This window comes from Oryza sativa, chromosome 1, assembly GCF_034140825.1.
Source record: "Oryza sativa Japonica Group chromosome 1, ASM3414082v1".
Taxonomy (NCBI): Eukaryota; Viridiplantae; Streptophyta; class Magnoliopsida; order Poales; family Poaceae; genus Oryza; species Oryza sativa.
Window position 1 is genome coordinate 40,616,779 of NC_089035.1, and position 17,996 is coordinate 40,634,774.

The window sequence follows — 17,996 nt, forward strand, 5'->3', positions numbered from 1 at the left end:
TAGTGGTTGATTCTTTTTAGAGCAAATGATGAAGCCCTTCTTATATGTTTTGATATTGGCGAAGGTTGAGTTTGGATCAGCTTTTCAATCTGGTTACTTATGCTCTGCTCGGGGCTGATTAAATTGCTAAATATATGTTATTTGAAAAACTATTTGTATAAGAATTTCTTTTAAAAATCAAATAAATACATTTTTAATTCTGTTATTATAATACTCAATTAACTATATGCTAATTACTCTTTCTCATTTTTGTGCACCGCTGAAAAGCAAATCCATTAAGTTATGTCGAACAGAGCCTAAGGCTGTGTTTGGAACCCTGGTTCCCAACCCTCTCCATCGTATTCCGCGTACACACTTTTCAAACTACTAAACGGTGTTGTTATTTGTAAAAAGTTTCTATACAAAAGTTACTTAAAAAAATCATATTGATCCATTTTTTTAAAAAAATAGCTAATACTTAATTAGACCGCTCTGTTTTTTGTGTGCACTGTGCATGGTTGGGAACATATGATTCTAAACACAGCCTAAGTAACTTTAGCAAACAGGTGATGCTGAGTTCTGATACCGCTATTGCCTACTGATTTTTCTCGTGGGTTAACTAAACCAATTGCTAACGCAGCCTATAACCATCAGTAACTAGATCATATATTATGATAGTTGAATAACTTGAACTCACAGTTGATAATCATTGGCATATTTGTCTCATATAACGGGAATTACCCACTTTGCAATTTATGGACTGAAATGGACGGACGATCATACTGGGCTCACAGGCTTCAAACCTTTTGCTGCAAACGTCGATGGGACATGAACTATGGCCCATGGGTCCGCACAAGACATGCATTAGAAGGTGGCCTAATAGGCCCAAAAGGGAGTAAAGAAGCCCATAATGCTATGTCCTGTTTCCACTAGCTTTCCAGGCTTAGGAAGCCCATAACCAATCGTACCGCGAACCGATGGGCCTTCTTACTCGTGGGCCCACTCGCGCTATGGTGCCCAAAAGCTCATTATCTGGTGGAGGCCCAGGAGGCCACAGGAGGAGAAGTCCCAAATCTCTTCTTCCTTGGCTACCATTAAAGCTGTTGGCAGTTAGCACTCTACTCCACTAGTCACCCATTTTAGGCAGCATTTTTCAACTCTTCTGATCTTATCTATCTAATGGCTAGAATCACAAAGATAGAGTGACTTAACATATATCTAGGAGTAGACAAATATTTCTGATTGTGGGGACCAATCTTTATGATTTTCTAATTATTAGAATTATTTAATTTATTATGTTCAATAGGCCATGTCACTCTAGCTATATTGAGGAAATGGCCATTTGACTCGATACAATGTTGAGTGGACTAGACACATATATGTGTTGGTGATCCGTGTTTTGAAAAAAGGTATACATGGCCGCATACAAGGAACGGTAACCTTATACCGCTTAATCCGCATAAGCGGTCGATTATACCATATAAATATCCGATTATGCCACATAAACGCTACAGGGTAGGGTGTTCACATGAAACCACATATTGCTTTTCAAACCACTGGTAGTGATCAGCTATGGTTGTTGTGCTGGCAATCATAATGGTCCAGCTAAACTAGTATTTTGTATAGTATTAAATAATTTCTGCATGTGACAAATATTGGTGATGTGGTATTTGTGGTGGAAAGTAAATTAAAGTGGTGAGATGACTTGTACTGTGCAGTCTCCCATGACATACGCATGAGCAAGCTTGAGGTTGAAGAAAGTCCTTCTTTAATTTCCTTTGGACCAGCCCTTTGATAATCTGATTGCTTCTTGGCGATGGATTTTGAGGTAATCATGGATCACAGGATCATTAGTCAGACAAAAAATCAAAGTAGTTTTTTTTATTTAGGACAAGTGGTTTCGTGCAGGCTTATGTTCTTTTTGTCCAGGCATCCCCCCCCCAAAAAAAAGAAAAAGAAATGTATAATGTTGCTATAGGTGAAAACCAAGAAAGGGAGAGGATGAAGGGGACAGGGAAGAAAGGAATATAAAATTTGAGATATTGTTGAGGCATGTCAGTTATAGATAGATGATATATGTATTGGTGAGTTTGTTTTAAGTCTATTTTCATATATATCTTGGGTGGCTAGATCTTAGGAGAATAATTTGTGATTCGAATCATGATTCATTGTTCCCTACAAATTATAAAAAATGAAAAGAAATCAACATGTTTACGCCACGTGTTCATAGGCGCAAACATTGAGATAAACTATCAACATGTTCATAGGCTATATTATTACTTATAACGACAAAACCTGAACACCCTACTCCGCATTTAGACAATGCCGTTAAATTTTAAAATCTTGCATGACGACACCACAATTAATTATCTCAATTTAGTATTTCTTTAATAGAGGCCCTTCGCCAATCATTAGCACTTATTTTCCCGCGCTACATGTTGTACGTACTCGGTTCTCACGTCATCATGATAGGGTAGCTACTAATTAATTGTTCCGTGCAAGTTGGAGTAACGCCTATAGAGATCCGGACAAATACAATATCCCGCTCAACGTAACGGCTATGTACGGACTAGGGTTTGTTGTCCGAATCTATATACGACAAACCATGCACGTAGCCTAATGAGTTTGCTCGTAGCCTAATGCATGGTGACTCTAGGTGTTCTCTCCTCGTGGCAATACCCTCAGAGATAAAAATGAAGCATATCAGTTCTAAACATAAACATGAATAGAGGAGATATTTGCACCATTTCTTTCGTGGAAAAACCAGACGTACATGCATGTCTATCCCCTAGGCATCCTTACTGGTGATTCTTGAAGGTAAATGAGGCATATTATCACTATCTCTTTATCCTACATAAACATTAACAAAATAAATAAAAATACTTGCATATGTCTAATGTCTATCTTTGGAAGCAGAATCCGATGTTTATCTCCAGGTCCATGGACAGGTGCAGAAACATGAGTGGAAGGTACCAAGATAGACGCCACTTGTCAGCCAAGGTGGTGGACGCCCGACGTGAAGCTGCCCTCCACCGTCGGATCGACGAGGAGGGATCCAACGGCTCAGGAGGCCGTGCCCTCGCGTATAAATAGGCCCCCGGGGCCCAGTGCCAAGAGCCATCCATCCCTTCTCACGCCGCACACACTGCGGCCCCTGCATCGCTAGCGTGAGCGAGAACGAGAACGAGAGACGCACGTAGTGGTACCTTTTGCGAACGGTAGCGAGAGCGAGAGATCGCGTGGTTTTTTTTGATCGCTAGCTGTGTTAGCCATGGCGCCGGGTGCTGGGTCGTCGTCGTCGGCGAGGAGGGGCAGGCGCGTCGCCGCCGCCGAGCCGCCCCGCCGCGCGCTCAGGATGCGCGCGTCGTCGCCGATGTACTACACGTCCGACGACGAGGACTTGCCGGAGATTGTCCTGACGCCCCCGGCTCCGGCGCCGCCGCGCACCGGTACCCGCTCGCTGCGGATGCACGCGTCGCCGCCCGACTATGGGCGCCGCCGTACCAACCGACCCCGCCGTAAGAAAGAACGAACTCGATCGAATGCATGTTTCGGTTTCATTTCCGGTAGATCTGTGATTTGATGTGTCGTGCTTTGAGTTTTCTTGACGGAGATCTGATGTTTTAATTTGTTGTGTGTTTGTGTGTACGCAGGCGTGGCACGGACGAGGTCGCCGCCGGTGGTGCAGGAGGCGGAGAGGGAGCCGCCGGCGCCGCAGCAGCCGGCGGCGGTGGTGGTGGAGCGCGTGTTTTACATGGTGGGTAGCCCGCCGGACGTCATCACGGCCACGGGGGAAGGGCCGGGGGGGCGCACGGTGGCGGGCTTCCGTTGCAGGAGGCTCACGTCCACGCGCACCCTCGTCGACGGCGAGGACGCCGCCGCCCGCGCCGCCGCCATCAGCGGCGCCCGCGCCCTGGTCATGTGCAGCTGCCACGGCGCGCCCTTCACCCACGCCGAGTTCCTGCTCCACGCCGGCGGCACCGACCTGGGCCGCAACGTCACCGGCTACCCGTGGCTTGGCGACGAGATGGAGCTGACTCCTCCCGGCGCCGGCGGCCCCCATCTGTAGGTTCGCCGCGGAGGTGGCCAGCCGTCGTCGTCGACGACGACGACGACCGCGGAGTGGCGTCTGCGGCGGCGCGCGGCGGAGGCGGCGGCGAGCAACGCATGGTCCGGGGAGAGCTTTGATCTGATGCAGTGTGTCCGTTTTCAATGCCAGTCTTCGCTCTTAGCTACTTGCAGTTGACTGCTGTCTCAGTCTGACTGTCAAGTTTATCTTTAATTTTCGCAAGTTTACTTTCATGTTTCTAAATTATCAGTTGTAATCGTCGATCGATGTAATAGCTCTAGATCTCCCGGATCAATAATATGAAAACTGCATCTTTGTTTTTTAAGAAAATTTTGAGTCTATTGTTATGATGATGAGCTCTCTCTCTATAGCATATATGAATATCCATCGAACAGACAGATCTAACTATCACGGTTGAAATGGAACTTCCAATCATAAGAGATCCCATAAACGGTATATACATAATTCACCGATGTGACCAAGAATGGAAAATACATAAAGTGCAGTTATGAGAGAGAGAGAGAGAGAGAGAGAGAGAGAGAGAGTGAAACACAAATAATCCCGTCTGATGAGAAACAATGGAAACACAGAAATGAACGATTTTCGCATAGATGAGCACGTTCAAGAATGGCAAAACATTATTGCAATTAAGAGCCTACATCATAAAAAAGTTGCCACGCCACTGAAATACCGGAATACTACAACCCAATGATTTAAAATATTTACTGCCCGTCCCAAAAATGAGTGTTCTACACAAACCTAGACACACACACTGTCCACATTCGTATACAAAAGTAAAATATTTTTGTATGAAGATAACACTATAGAAACATGAAAAAGTTGTCACATACATATTGCAGCCCCCTGAATACATCTACAAATACAACCAAGAGCATATCCAATATTATCTTTTAGGAGGGTTCTTCTTCTTCCTCCTCTAATCCCATACGCATTCGTTCGAAAAAAAAATCCTCTACTTTTTTTATTTATCTTCATCTCTAACAAGGTAGGCGGATTGTGTCCCTAGCACTTACGTTGGATCCGCCTGACTACAAATATCCTCGTAAAAAAGGCTAAGCAGTACTGTACAACTGTACAAGTATCGCCCTTGTACGTAGTACAATACCGAGGCCAAATACGTACGCTTCTCACGCCTACCACCACACACGCCTGTATGGCTGTATCGCCAGGGCGTAAAACGTGAACGCCGTTGCATGCATCGTGCGCGGTGGGGTCCACGCGCGCCTGCCCCCTGCTTCCAAGTGGTGGGGCCCACGGATGCATGGTGACACGTGGCGGGTGTACACTCTCTTGGGCCTCGTGCGTGCCTACGTGTCCATGCAGATGTGGGCCCCATTACGTGTAGCCGCAGTCGCTGCGTGACTCGGTTGGAGATATCTCACGTCACGTGTGTTGCTCGATTCATTTCACACATCGTCAGTGTTTGGTTGTTCATGTAGTTGACGCAAACGCAACAAACTGTTAATTTACAGGTTATAACGGCTAGGTAGCTGGAGTAATATTAACAGGGTGTTTTAATTATTTTTGGCGATGCAAACAGCTAACTACACACTCTTTGGATGAATGTGGTTTATGTGAATTAATTCAGCCTGACCTCTGCAAATTAAATAGCCAAATATGCGAGCGTTCAAAATTCAAAATCATGAGAGGTAGTATATGAATGAACTGAATTGATTGTTATTTGTTTGTTTGTTTGTATATACGTACGTTGCGTACGTAGCGCTAGCCTTGCAGATACGATGATGTAAAAAGCTGGCATAATCGATGCACGCATGGAGTCTATGCTAGCCTGTGCAGATACATGGGATTTCTGGTGGGTATAGCTAATTCTATCTCGGCGAGTCAATGCTGTTCCTTTTTTTAAAGGTAACCGATGCGTGTACTAGCTGGATGTCATTTGGATTTACGCATATGAATATTTGAAGCCCCCACCATTTTGTTTAAAAAAAACTACAAGGAGAATATAAACTTTGAATAAAAAGTCCACTATAATATTATTATATTACGAAACTACGAAATAGCTAATGGCTCACTCAACGATGATCGAGATGAGTATGACATTGGTTATAGTATAAACATGCATGCATAAAGAGGGTGGGATGGGGGGAGGGTGCTAGGCTGGTAAAAGGCTCAACATGTTAGCCTATAAAACTGAAGAGTTTGATTAAAAATGGGATGCGCTGAATTTTTTATTTGTTTTTTACCTAGAAAAACAAGGGCTACGTAGGGTTGTGAAAAAACCCATACGTTTTGACATAGGTGGAGCTAGAAAAAAATAGCATTGGGTCACTCTTCACATACCATGGTGCAAATGCCTAACTGTAAGAGTGATTTATTAGTTCCAAGCATATTTAGTAGTTTAATTAGCAAAAATCATTGGTGTCATCTGACACCAGTAACTATATAGTGGATCTGCCCTGTTTTGAATCCATTACCACCCGTGACCATGGGAGCCTACACTAAAAAATATATATTATTTTACCCATTAATTATCTAAATGTAAAATACACAATGGAAATGTAAAATACACAATGGGATGTAAACAGTAAATAGAGAGTACAACAAATAGGGAAGAATTTGTTAGGGATACCAATACATGGTCTAAGAAAAATATTACAATGTACGGATGCATTCACCATTGAATGCATTTGATTTTGTGCCCTTCAATCTCCGTAACGGTGCTTTCTTTGAGAAATACATATATGGAACACAGATGAAAAACACAGAGTAGGGATTATATATAAAGTGGTGGAATTGAATATACCATAACAGTTGATGATTGAAAGAGAGGGAGGATGCTAGGATATATGGTCACGCACGTAATATTCTGGAGAGGGAACTTTTGGAGAAAGTGAAAGGTCGATAACACTCCATACCCGGTGTTTCGAAATATATGGAGGTGTGTCCAATTTAAAATCCCTCGGGTTTTAACACAGTCTTTCTAAATTTTCCGAAGTCCAATTTCAAATCCAAGCACTCAAGTCTGCCACAACCCAGGATGAAAGCTTTAAGCTCAAACTATAGAGTAACTTAACATTTTTCTTACAAAGCGACCACTCTCTCCCCCCTTCTCCTATTTCTATTATCGGGAATGTCATTTAGCATGTGTCTTTCTCGTTTTGTTGTCCAGGATGCATATGCTACCATTGTTGCTGGGGAGTCTACCAGAGCACAGATGGGATGGCTTCTGTTGCTTTGTAGCGCATACTCCTAATATTAGACTTAATTTGAGACATTTGCTTTTGATCCTGAACTATAATATATGAAAGATGAATTTTACTATAAGACACTAAAAGTTATATAATTTGCTGATGGATATCGATTGTAAAAACGTGTTACGACCGGATGGAGAAAATGGTAATTTATTGGGAGGAATTTATGGTCTAATTGTTGAGAGAAATCTTTACCCCTTTAAAAATGAGTAGTACTGATGGTATTGCATCATCCCCACCAACTCCCTATTTTTTAAGAGGAAAATGACGTGGGACTAGAGGACCCATATGTCAACCACCCCCACAACTCTCTACTTGTTGTAAGAAGAAAACGAAGGACAGTGTGGGACCAAAGGGACTACACATAAGTAACTTAAAAAGGGAGTAGTGATGGTGGTAATTCTATACCACCCACACCACTAACTCCATAGTTTTTTAGACGAAAAAAAGATAGGTGTGGGCTAAAGGGCTCACATGTCAATCACCGCCACCAACTCTCTACTTTTTGTGAGAATGAAAAAAAATAATGTTGGATCGAGTCTACATGCCAGTAACAAAGATATGTAGATGATATATGCGAGAAAAGAGAGAGAGAGAGAGAGGCAATAACAGGTAAATGATATCTTTGTTTAAAATTTCGTTGCAACGCACGAGCTTCTTTAGACATACAAGAATGTTTCTTGGGCCACAAGCATGCATGATTGCAGCTAGGATGGAAATTTTAAAATCATGTAACTCTCAATCCACCCCTATTACTAGCATACATCGTATTATATCTTCACCCAGTCTTAACTTAGAAACTTGCGGTCCCAGGGGCATTTTTTTAAGAATTTTTCTTTTCAATTGGATTGAAAATGTCCTCCATCATATTACAATTTTTAAAGTGTCTTACACATTTTTGTTATGACATCTATCATTAAATTACTATGTTTATATGTCTTACAGCTGTGAGACATTTTTTTTATGACACCTATCAACAAATTACATTAACATTAAAAGTTTCCTAGCAAAATGTGCTATTGTTAAAAACTTAAAATGCATTATTGCAATATCATGCATATATAGATATAGGCTAGCTAGCTGTGCTCAACGGCTTGGAGAGATTTAATCACGTACTTTACCCAAATCATTTCTCATCATGATGACATCTTTGTCATCTTGCAACTAATTAATTAGTAATCAACACTGTCACGTACAAATCGTCGTCCTTGATCGAGTGATCGAGCAGCAAGAGTAGATAGGCGCGTACATACAAAGTACAAGTTCCTTTCTAGCCAAGCAGCAATAGTACTGTCAGTGATATTAATTAGGAGTAAAAGATTAGCACAACATGTCGATCGCCTGCACGTTGTATTACTGCAATTTAATCCCCTGTTCTTGATACAACATCGTACCAAGTACAGCATTAGCAATATATGTTTTCAGGACACGTACTATATAGTGGGACGATGCCATTTCGGTCTCTTTGTATCCATCTTAATTTACCATTACGACGTAAGTACGCACTTCGCTGCAGTAGTTGTCAACTTCTGTCCAATCCACAATCCACTGCATCCCTGCATTCCCCAGCTAAATTCATCAGGAGAACATATCTTATACACAAATTTACCCTGCACAACAACTAACAAATATCACAAAAAAATTCTTTAAAAAGTTAAACATATACTTTTAATGATATTACACATATATGTGAAATGTCATGGTCTAATTCATTAGATTTTTTTTACTTTTTTTTTGTTACGGCTAAAATATAAAGAATTTAAATATAACACTTTGTAGATATGTGCAATACTATTAAAAGTACATATCGGATTTTTTTAAATTTTTTTTCGTGATATGTGCTACTCCCTCCGTCCTATAATATAAGAGATTTTGAGTTTTTGCTTCCAATGTTTGACCACTCGTTTTATTAAAAAAATTGTGCAAATATAAAAAACGAAAAGATATGCTTAAATTACTTTAGATAATAAAGTAAGTCACAAAGAAAATAAATAATAATTCTAAAATTTTTTAAATAAGACAAGTGGTTAAATAGTATAAGAAAAAACTCAAAATCCCTTATATTATGGGACGGAGGGAGTAGTTGTTATGCACGAAAAACTTGTGTGTATAGTGTATGTTTCCATTGATCCCAACCATTTTTACCATATTTCTTAATTACGCGTCACAGTATTCAGATGAAGCGTATATCGAAGACATACGCCTTCGTACGGCGAAGACGTATCACCCATTGGGGCGCACGTAGGAGATCGGGCCCCACCTGTCATCGTCACGCGCCGTTAAAACTTGTCGGTGCGCGCAGCGAAAAGGCCCCCCTACCCCCCACCCGAAAACCGCAGCCCCCCCCCCCCCGCCCCGCTAAAAATTATTCCACCTTTACCACTTACCACACCCTCACCAAACCCACCCACTTACACGTGGGACCCAGACAAGGTGGGCCCCACACGTCATTGACTCCCGAGTCGGTGGTGCCGGGTTCGCCTCGCCGCGCCACGCCGCGCGCCCCCGCCGCTCGCGTGGTCAGCTTTAATACGAACCCCCCCACCACCACCCTCGCTTCGCTCGCTTCACTCTCGTGGGCTTCGCTGAGCTGTGCGAGGAATCCAAACGAGAGAGAAAAAAGGAAAAAAAAAAAAAACAAAACAGCACAAGCAGTTGAAGAACACGGCAGCGGCGGCGGCGGCGACGACCACCGCTGCCGGGGAATGCGGAGGGGTGGGGTGGTGGTGGTGGTGGTGGTGGTGCGGGAGTAGCTGCTGGGATCGGAGGGAGAGATGGGGGTGTGGAGGGAGGGGGCGGGGTGGTGCTTCTGCTCGGGTGGGGGAGGGGGGAGGTCGGAGAGGGTCAAGGCGGCGATCTTCTCGGCGAAGGCGGCGGCGCTGGCGGCCGTCGGCGGGGGGCACGGCGGGGCCGGCGTCCTGATCCACCGCAACCTGCTGCTCACCACGCACGGCAACCTCCCGTCCGCCGCCGCCGCCGAGGACGCCGAGGCGCTGCTCGGCCACGCCCGCCTCGCCGCCCGCCTCGTTCCACACAGGTGAGCTCCCGCCGCTGCGAGATTTGGGATTAATTTGGTTGTGCTTTCTCCTCTTCCACCAGCCGCTGCGATTATTACAGAATGATTAGGTTAATTGAGATCTGCCTTGCTCTGCTCTGCTCGCGTCGCGGGCGGCAAGCGTGGCCACCGCCGCTGCTCGAGCGGGGCCCACGCGTCGGCGTTGCGCGGATTTGTCGGCGGTGGTGGGATGGTAGAGCTGTTCAGGGCCAGTGATGATTAGCCCCACAATGCAGATGATTAGGAGAGGGAATTGCTAGTCAATTGTGGGTGCTTAATTTGTGCTTGGTAGTTGGAGACTTTGTGGGAGATCGTCCTTGTGATCTTGAACAAGTGATAATGATGATGCTCACAAGCTGGATACTGCAGTGGGGGGGGGGGGGGGGGTGCTTTGTACAGTTGGATAGTACTAATATTTTTTTGTGTTAAAAGTGCTATTGGTATTTGGAGTAGGTAGGAAGCACACACCTTCAATACTTGGTTGTCAGCAGATAGAATAATCACAAGAATTACTGTGGTTCTGGGTAATTGTGTTTCTTTTCTTCGGTGGGAAGTTCATGAGGGACATCCAGGGAAAGTTGTGACACCCACAAGCAATAAGTGGCTCATGATAAAAAGCAGCAAAATTAGCTCAAGAAAGGTTCAAAGTATCTTGTTTTTCATTGGCTAGGTGAACTTTGTTGCTTTGTCAAAAACATTTTTCCTTTGTAAGTACTACTACGGTACTACCTCATGATTGTTGCATACATGCATGTTTTTTTTTTGGGATAAAATTGTCACTGCGTACTTATGTTGCTGTTTCCAGTTATATATATATATATCCTTACTTAGATTCTTTCTAAAACTTTATTTATCTGTTCAGATTCTTCATTACCAGCTCAATTCTTGACCTTACAATAGTCGGCCTTGATCCTGCGGAGAATGAGACAACCTTGCAGGCTCAGCAACCTCACTACTTGAAAACATGCTGCAAACCAAGCCTAGATCATGGAAGTGTTGTTTACCTTCTGGGTCACACAGGAAAGAAGGAACTTGTGATTGGGGAGGGGAAGGTAGTGATTGGCACAGATAACCTCTTAAAGCTCTCCACGGATGGGGTGACATGGTGCCCTGGCTCTGCTGGTTTTGATGCCCAAGGGAATTTAGCCTTCATGATCTGTGACCCCATGAAGTTGGCTTCCTCCCCCACCACAAGGTCATCTTCTACATCCTCATCTTCATCACATTCATCAAAGAAAGATCACCCAATGCAATTTGGTGTCCCCATATCTGTAGTTTGCGATTGGCTCTATCAGCACTGGCAGGGCAACTTGGATGAAGTTAGCAAGCCAAAGCTGCCCCTTGTTAGATTGATGTCCAGCAGAAGTGATCATTCAAGCACCTCCTTCACTCGTCGCCATGTGTTCAAGCCTGCAGATGATGAGAACGACGATACATCGGTTTCTTCACAAGTAACTTCGAAGCCTAAACATCAGCAGGCGTCAGGAAACTCGGCCAATGCAAGGATATCACATGATGCGAACCCTCTGGTTGATCTGCGTGCAAACAATGAGCAAGGGGTTTCTACTCCAGAGATATATGAATCACCCCGACAAAGTTCTTGCCAAGGCCAGAAAGATGCTGGTTCAGTTCAACTTCTGGATATCAACTTCCCACCTAGTGCTCCCAAGACCATCTTTCTACCGCTGCCCCTGAAGCAAATGCTTTCTGATGAGAACAACGCAGATACGTCCAAGCCTAGAAACCAATCCAGAGACAATGGCTTTCCATCGGGGATAATATGGCACCGTAATTGTGAGGCTCTTTCAAGGGATCCTCCAGTAGCTCCTCTGCAGGATGATTGCAGCAGTGAAGGGCAGTCGAGCTCGTCACCTGTTGAGCTACTGGAGTATCGAAATGAAGACCACTTCAGTAGCGAGGAGGAAACAATGTACTCAGCGGAAACCATGGAGAGCAGGAACATTCCAAGCCCCAGGGAGAAGCACGTCGGGAGGAGCCAGAGTTGTGTAACCTACAGGAGGTGGAGCTCTCCAAGGATGTCGACAATACAGAACGGAACCTTAAGAAAGCAGCACACCCTGGTCCCTGTGCGCAAGAGTCACTCGCAGAACACGAGTCTGCCACAAAGGAGTCATGACTACCTGAGCCCAACAGTATCCTCGGCTATGAAGAAGAGAAACTCAATGGAACAGCAACTGCCCACGAAGCCCCGGCGGAGCATTGCTCAAACATCTCCAAAATGGATGTTCTGATGAATTGATGGTTGTCTTCTTTGGTTTCCTGGTGGAATGTTAGTGCAGCATCAGCAAAGCATGCCGATTTTTGGTGGAAATTTGCTGCTCTCATGTTTTTTTCCTCTGTAAGTTGATGCTCGCTTCCTTAGTTCTTTCTCTACGGCATTGTGTGTGTGTGCGTGTGCAGAATGACTTGGATAAATAAAAGGAAAAAAAAGAAAGAAGAAAGAAAAGAGAAGTCCAACATAGAAGGTTTACAGATCAAATGTGTTCGAGGCATCAAGCCTGAGCTGTTTGCAAAGTGATGTATTTTGTTTGTAGGCTGTCTGGATGTAAATTGCTATAGCTTTGTACTGTAGTCTTGAGTTCACCAATTAAACTGAACATTCCCATGATTATCAATTCCTTTTTGGCCGAAACGTGCTGCTTCTATAGTTTGTTACTTTCTAAGGCATCGATGCTTATGTCCATTTTGCTTGCTGTTACGTTTAGGCATAAATTGTTTCTCCTAATTAATATATTGCAGCAGGAAAAGAAAAAACTAAGGTCCACAGATACAAAATGGTAACGCTCTAGCACGTTATCCTCGTGTGATCAGAATGATACTGAGGCTTAAAGAGCATGCCTTATTTTTCTTTTCTTTTCTTTTTCAAATTTTGCACAAAATAATGGCAAATTGGCAAGGCAAACGGTTTTCTGTGCTGCTATGCAAACGGATAGTCAACTCATTTTCTGCAGTGTTCAGTTCATCACTGACAGCCTGCCTCACCAACTTGTTCTCACAAAAGTAGGAGTACGTGCATTTGGATATTTCGGTTGGATTTTTCTGAAGCATCCTGTCTCTGAAACGCCTGGCTCAAGGAGTTTGGCAGGGGGCGGTCAGGCACCATTGGCAGCCTGATGCTGCTTCTCATTCCGATTACGATGACCAAGCCAGGGAATCAGGCCACATACTGTTCTGTACTTAAGATTTTGATATTTATATATGTTTAGTTAAACAACTCAGGGGGTGTTTGGGAGAGAGCCCCCTCTCTCAAAACCATAAGTCTCTAGGGAGTGAACATAAGTCCCTAAGCCCCTCTCTCCCAAACACTCCCTAGAGACTTATGGTTTTGTGTTCACTCCCTAGAGACTTATGGTTTTGAGAGAGGGGGCTCTCTCCCAAACACCCCCTCATTTCCCAGAATATGTGTGCGCAGACTTAATAATCTCAAACAATATCGAATTCAGATTAATTTCAAATTCAAACATGGAATGCTGAAAGCACAGAAGATCAAAGTCAACTTGACCGTTGAATCCAACTAAGAGCAAGTTTAATAGTATCGCCAACTCTTAGCTCCAAATCATATATAGTCAATTTAATAGCTAATTCATATAACAGTTACTTACTACACTATTAATACTTGATCCCACTACAGCTGGCTATAAATCTGTAGCCCGTTACTTTTCTCTCGTCTCTTTTATCTTCTTAGAATATGTTTATAGCTGATTTATAGTCCGTGTACCTGCTCTAAGCAAGCATCGACATGGTTTTGCTAAATTTTCTTGGTTTTGATGCCTTTCTGGCTCTCTGGTCGCTGCACATGGACTCGTGGAGATGTCATCGCCACTCTGTCCCACAAGATACAAGGGGGAAGAAACACAGATTGCTTAACAATTCGCATCAATTATGCTTCTTGTTTCACATTCTCGCCGTCGACGGGTGTTTCTAAGGGCCCATATCACATTTTGATCAATTATGCATCTCAAGTTCTTAACATGTGATACAGTTTAACATAATACCTTTTGTTTACACAAAGAAAGTAACTGAGACAAAGGCACACACTAGTCACTACCATCAAATATAAGTTTTGGTCACTCAGCGTTACAGTAGTACTAGTTCCAAGCAATAATGAAAAGTAGATAGATTCAGGCTGAGAAATAGAAGGATGAGGCATAAGCAAGAAGGAATTCAAGCTGGGATATCGGCATACTCACCATTGGAATTTGCTTTTCCCAGTTTCATGGACGTGCAAGCACAAACTAGTTGCAGTTATGCAGTATAAAGTCAAAAGTCACTTCACAATCATGGCCAAACTTCCATTATTCTCTTTAGAACTAGACTATTCCGTAGTATGCAGGATAGGCAACAGTGAGAGTGCAGGTATGATGGATGTAATAGGATGCAAGTTCAAGGACTCCTATTAGTTAAGCATCACCTATGAACAGCACAAGCCAAGTAAAGTTTTTTTTGTTCTGCTTGCTCGTATCGTAGATTGCTACCTTTAGTTACATGTAACTCAAATGGCCCATAGTCCTCAAAACCCCATGAAAATTGGGCGAACACAAATTTTTGGGCCTCTGTAACAATACAAACAATGTTTGCCACAAGAACAATACAAGCAAAACCAGAATCAGACAGTGTCTTCGAAATATCTTCATTGTTCAGGTAAACAAAATAGTATGCTTAGCTAGCTTAGGAACACGGCCTGACTATGATGTGTGTGTGGTGTTATCTTTTACTTGCCCGCAAGTAGAAATTCAATGTGCAAAGGAAAACTACAACTAAGCTAATCAAATAGTGTGAAGCAGCTGGCAGAAGGTGTGAAGCTGAATGGATAACTTGATGAATATTCATAGTTACCCATGTTAAAAATCACATGAAACCAGTATAATGTTATTTTTATGAATCAGGAAAGATGGAATAACTAAAGGAAGTGGAGGTTTCCTTAAAAGTTTAGACCAGCCAATATGTTCAGTTGCAGGAAAAGATATACTTCTAAGTTCCAAACCAGCAAAATAAAATCCCAAGTCATTAAGTCAAGCCTAGAATCCAGTGAAACATGTAAAGGGTCAAACAAGGCACGATGCCACTTAACAAATCACCAAGCAACATATCTTATGACCAGGGTAAGAGTCAAGCTCATACAGTAGTGGATCAATCAGACATATAAAAAAACACTTCAATACTTACATGTATTTACAAGAGGCCAGCATGAAAGAACATAGCTTCATCAATATGCTAACTGGTCCAAATCGAGCGAAGTGGTAAACAAAACATTGGTTTTCAGAGCCAGCAGAAAATTATATTGACGAGGAAAATTACTTTCATAGTCCATCATTTTTTTCCTGTAAAAAGCATACAAGCCTACTTTGCTTTCAATGAAAAGCAGGATCATGAGAAAACATATAAGAAAAGAAAAAGGTATATAGAAGATCATTCATTAACTTTGGTAATTTCAAAAATTTGATGGTCAATTATGACTTTCACATTCGACGACAAGTGATTGAGACTGGAGAGATACCATCCACCAAAAGGCATTGGATCTCAGCACTAAAAAAGACTAGCTGCGATAAAAGTCTTAACCACACATCCATATGAGAAAATCTAGGTAAAAAAAAAAAAACACGAGCAGAGGATAGAGACGCCGCAACAAAACCCCAATACCAATCTCCAAATCACCCATTTTTTTCCTTAACCAATTTCATTGTAGCAACTACACCAATACACCATATAACAATGATCACAAGAAGAAAATAGCTAGAAACAGTAACAATTGTCACTTAAACTAAGCATTAACGGGGGAGACATATATCCCTTTTCTCCTACCCCCACTCTCTCACTCTCTACTACTTTCGCTATCACTCGCAATATTTAAATGATACTCCTCTCATCTTCAAATTCTCATCACTCTCAACAAATTCATCGCAAGAAGCCAAGAAGCAGATGATGAGGAGCACCTTTTTCTTAGAGGTTGCAGCCGAGGCAGTCGCAGGACTTGGGGGTGAAGGAGCAGAAGCCGAAGGGGCGGTTGGGGATGTTGCAGTTGATGGCGTAGCAGCACGGGGAGAGGATGCATCCGCCGCCCCTGGATCCTCCGCCTCCGCCTCCGCCGCCGCAGCAGGTGCATGGCGCGCAGAGCTGGAAGCTCCCCAGCCTCCGCCGCGTCTCGTTGAGCACCATCGCGCTGAACCCCCCGCCCCCCTCCACCACCGGCACCATCCGCGCCACCTCCACCTCCTCCCCCGCGCCGCCGACCTGCACCACCACGACGACGACGAATCACAACTCGGAATAACAAAGCCGCTCGCCCCCCACCACGGTCTGGGTGGAGGAAACGGGGCTTACCTGTGAGGTGGCGCTGCAATTGGAGGCGGCGAGGAGGAAGAGGAGGAGGAAGAGGAAGGTGGACGGCGGCGCGGTGGGGGTGAGCATTGCTGGCTGGCTGCTGATGCCCGCGTCGCTCCCTCTGCTTGCTAGGGTTTGGGAGGAGGGTGGGATGGATTGCGATGGAGTTGAGGTGGGAGATTTGGAGGAGGAGGATCGAGAGAGGGAAACGGGGAAACGGTGGAGTGGAGTGGAGTGAAGTGAGAGAGAGAGTGTCTTTCGAGGAAAGGAAAAGGAGAGGAGACGACTTGGACGGAAACGAGATTTGGGGATGCGATGCGATGCATACTATCATCGTCGAGTCATCGGTTCAGCACTGCGGCTGCGCTGCGCGCACACGACATGATGATACCAAAGCTGAACCAGCTGTCGTCATGCTACGTTTGCTCATCTTTTAGAGCAAGGCTGTGTTTAGATTAGGGTGAAAATTTTTCATGTGTTACATTGGATATATACGAACATATATTATATATTTAAAGTATTAAACGTATATTAATAGCAAAACAAATTACAAATTCCGTCTGTAAATTGTGAGACGAATTTATTAAGCCTAATTAATCTGTCATTAGCAAATATTTACTATAGCACCACATGGTCAAATCATAGAGCAATTAGATTTAAAAGATTCGTGAACAATTTACACGCAATATGTGTAATTAGTTTTTTATCGTTTATATTTAATACTTCATGCATATGTCCAAACATTCGATGTGACATGGTGAAAAATTTTACCAGGGGATCTTAATAGGCCCCAAGTTTAATAGTATAGTCAACTACTGGTTCCAAATCATATATATAGTCAATTTAATAGCTAATTCATACAATAGTTACTTAGGGTGTGTTTGAGAAGAAGGGGATTGAGGAGATTGGAGAGATACGCAAAACGAGGTGAGCCATTAGCTCATGATTAATTGAGTATTAACTATTTTAAATTTCAAAAATGGATTAGTATGGTTTTTTAAAGCAACTTTCCTGTAGAAATTTTTTACAAAAAACACACCGTTTAGTAGTTTGAAAAGCGTGCGCGCGGAAAACGAGAATAAATCTCCCCAGAACGAACAGAGCCTTACTACACCATTAATACCTGATCTCACCTGTCATACACACATTGTATCTTAGAGTCTGTGCTGCAGCTAGCTGCAAATCTATAACTCGCTACTCCTTTTTTTTCCTCTTTTATCTTCTTAAAATATGTTTATAGCTGACTTATAGTCTGCTATTGTACCTTTATAAAAAAGTTTGAAATAAAAAAAGTACTTTATCGTTTTTTTAAGAAAAT

At 43.2% G+C, this 17,996-nt stretch overlaps 3 protein-coding genes across 8 annotated transcripts; 2 read left to right on the forward strand and 1 right to left on the reverse strand.

The window, feature by feature from the left end:
• The first annotated feature begins 3,100 nt into the window (after positions 1-3,100).
• On the forward strand, positions 3,101-4,378 carry LOC4324337 (uncharacterized). 2 transcript variants are annotated; one of them, XM_066308838.1, is made up of 2 exons: positions 3,101-3,545; positions 3,633-4,378. In XM_066308838.1, the coding sequence occupies exons 1-2, from the start codon at positions 3,251-3,253 to the stop codon at positions 4,046-4,048; spliced, it is 711 nt and encodes a 236-aa protein (XP_066164935.1). In that variant the 5' UTR covers positions 3,101-3,250; the 3' UTR covers positions 4,049-4,378. The 2 variants fall into 2 exon arrangements, with proteins under 2 accessions (XP_066164935.1, XP_066164937.1); XM_066308840.1 differs by having other exon boundaries at positions 3,101-3,497.
• A 4,223-nt stretch (positions 4,379-8,601) lies between these two features.
• LOC4324339 (uncharacterized) lies at positions 8,602-16,909 on the reverse strand. 5 transcript variants are annotated; one of them, XM_015776151.3, is made up of 3 exons: positions 16,679-16,909; positions 16,291-16,588; positions 8,602-8,837 (listed from the first exon to the last, which is right to left on the reverse strand). In XM_015776151.3, exons 1-2 carry the CDS (start codon positions 16,763-16,765, stop codon positions 16,298-16,300), a joined length of 378 nt encoding a protein of 125 aa, XP_015631637.1. In that variant the 5' UTR covers positions 16,766-16,909; the 3' UTR covers positions 8,602-8,837; positions 16,291-16,297. The 5 variants fall into 5 exon arrangements, with proteins under 5 accessions (XP_015631637.1, XP_066162817.1, XP_015631788.1 ...); XM_066306720.1 differs by having other exon boundaries at positions 8,602-8,891; XM_015776302.3 differs by lacking the exon at positions 8,602-8,837 and adding an exon at positions 15,424-15,678.
• LOC4324338 (uncharacterized) lies at positions 9,842-12,989 on the forward strand. Its single transcript, XM_015775952.3, has 2 exons — positions 9,842-10,318; positions 11,199-12,989. Exons 1-2 carry the CDS (start codon positions 10,056-10,058, stop codon positions 12,586-12,588), a joined length of 1,653 nt encoding a protein of 550 aa, XP_015631438.1. The 5' UTR covers positions 9,842-10,055; the 3' UTR covers positions 12,589-12,989.
• Positions 16,910-17,996: the final 1,087 nt, after the last annotated feature.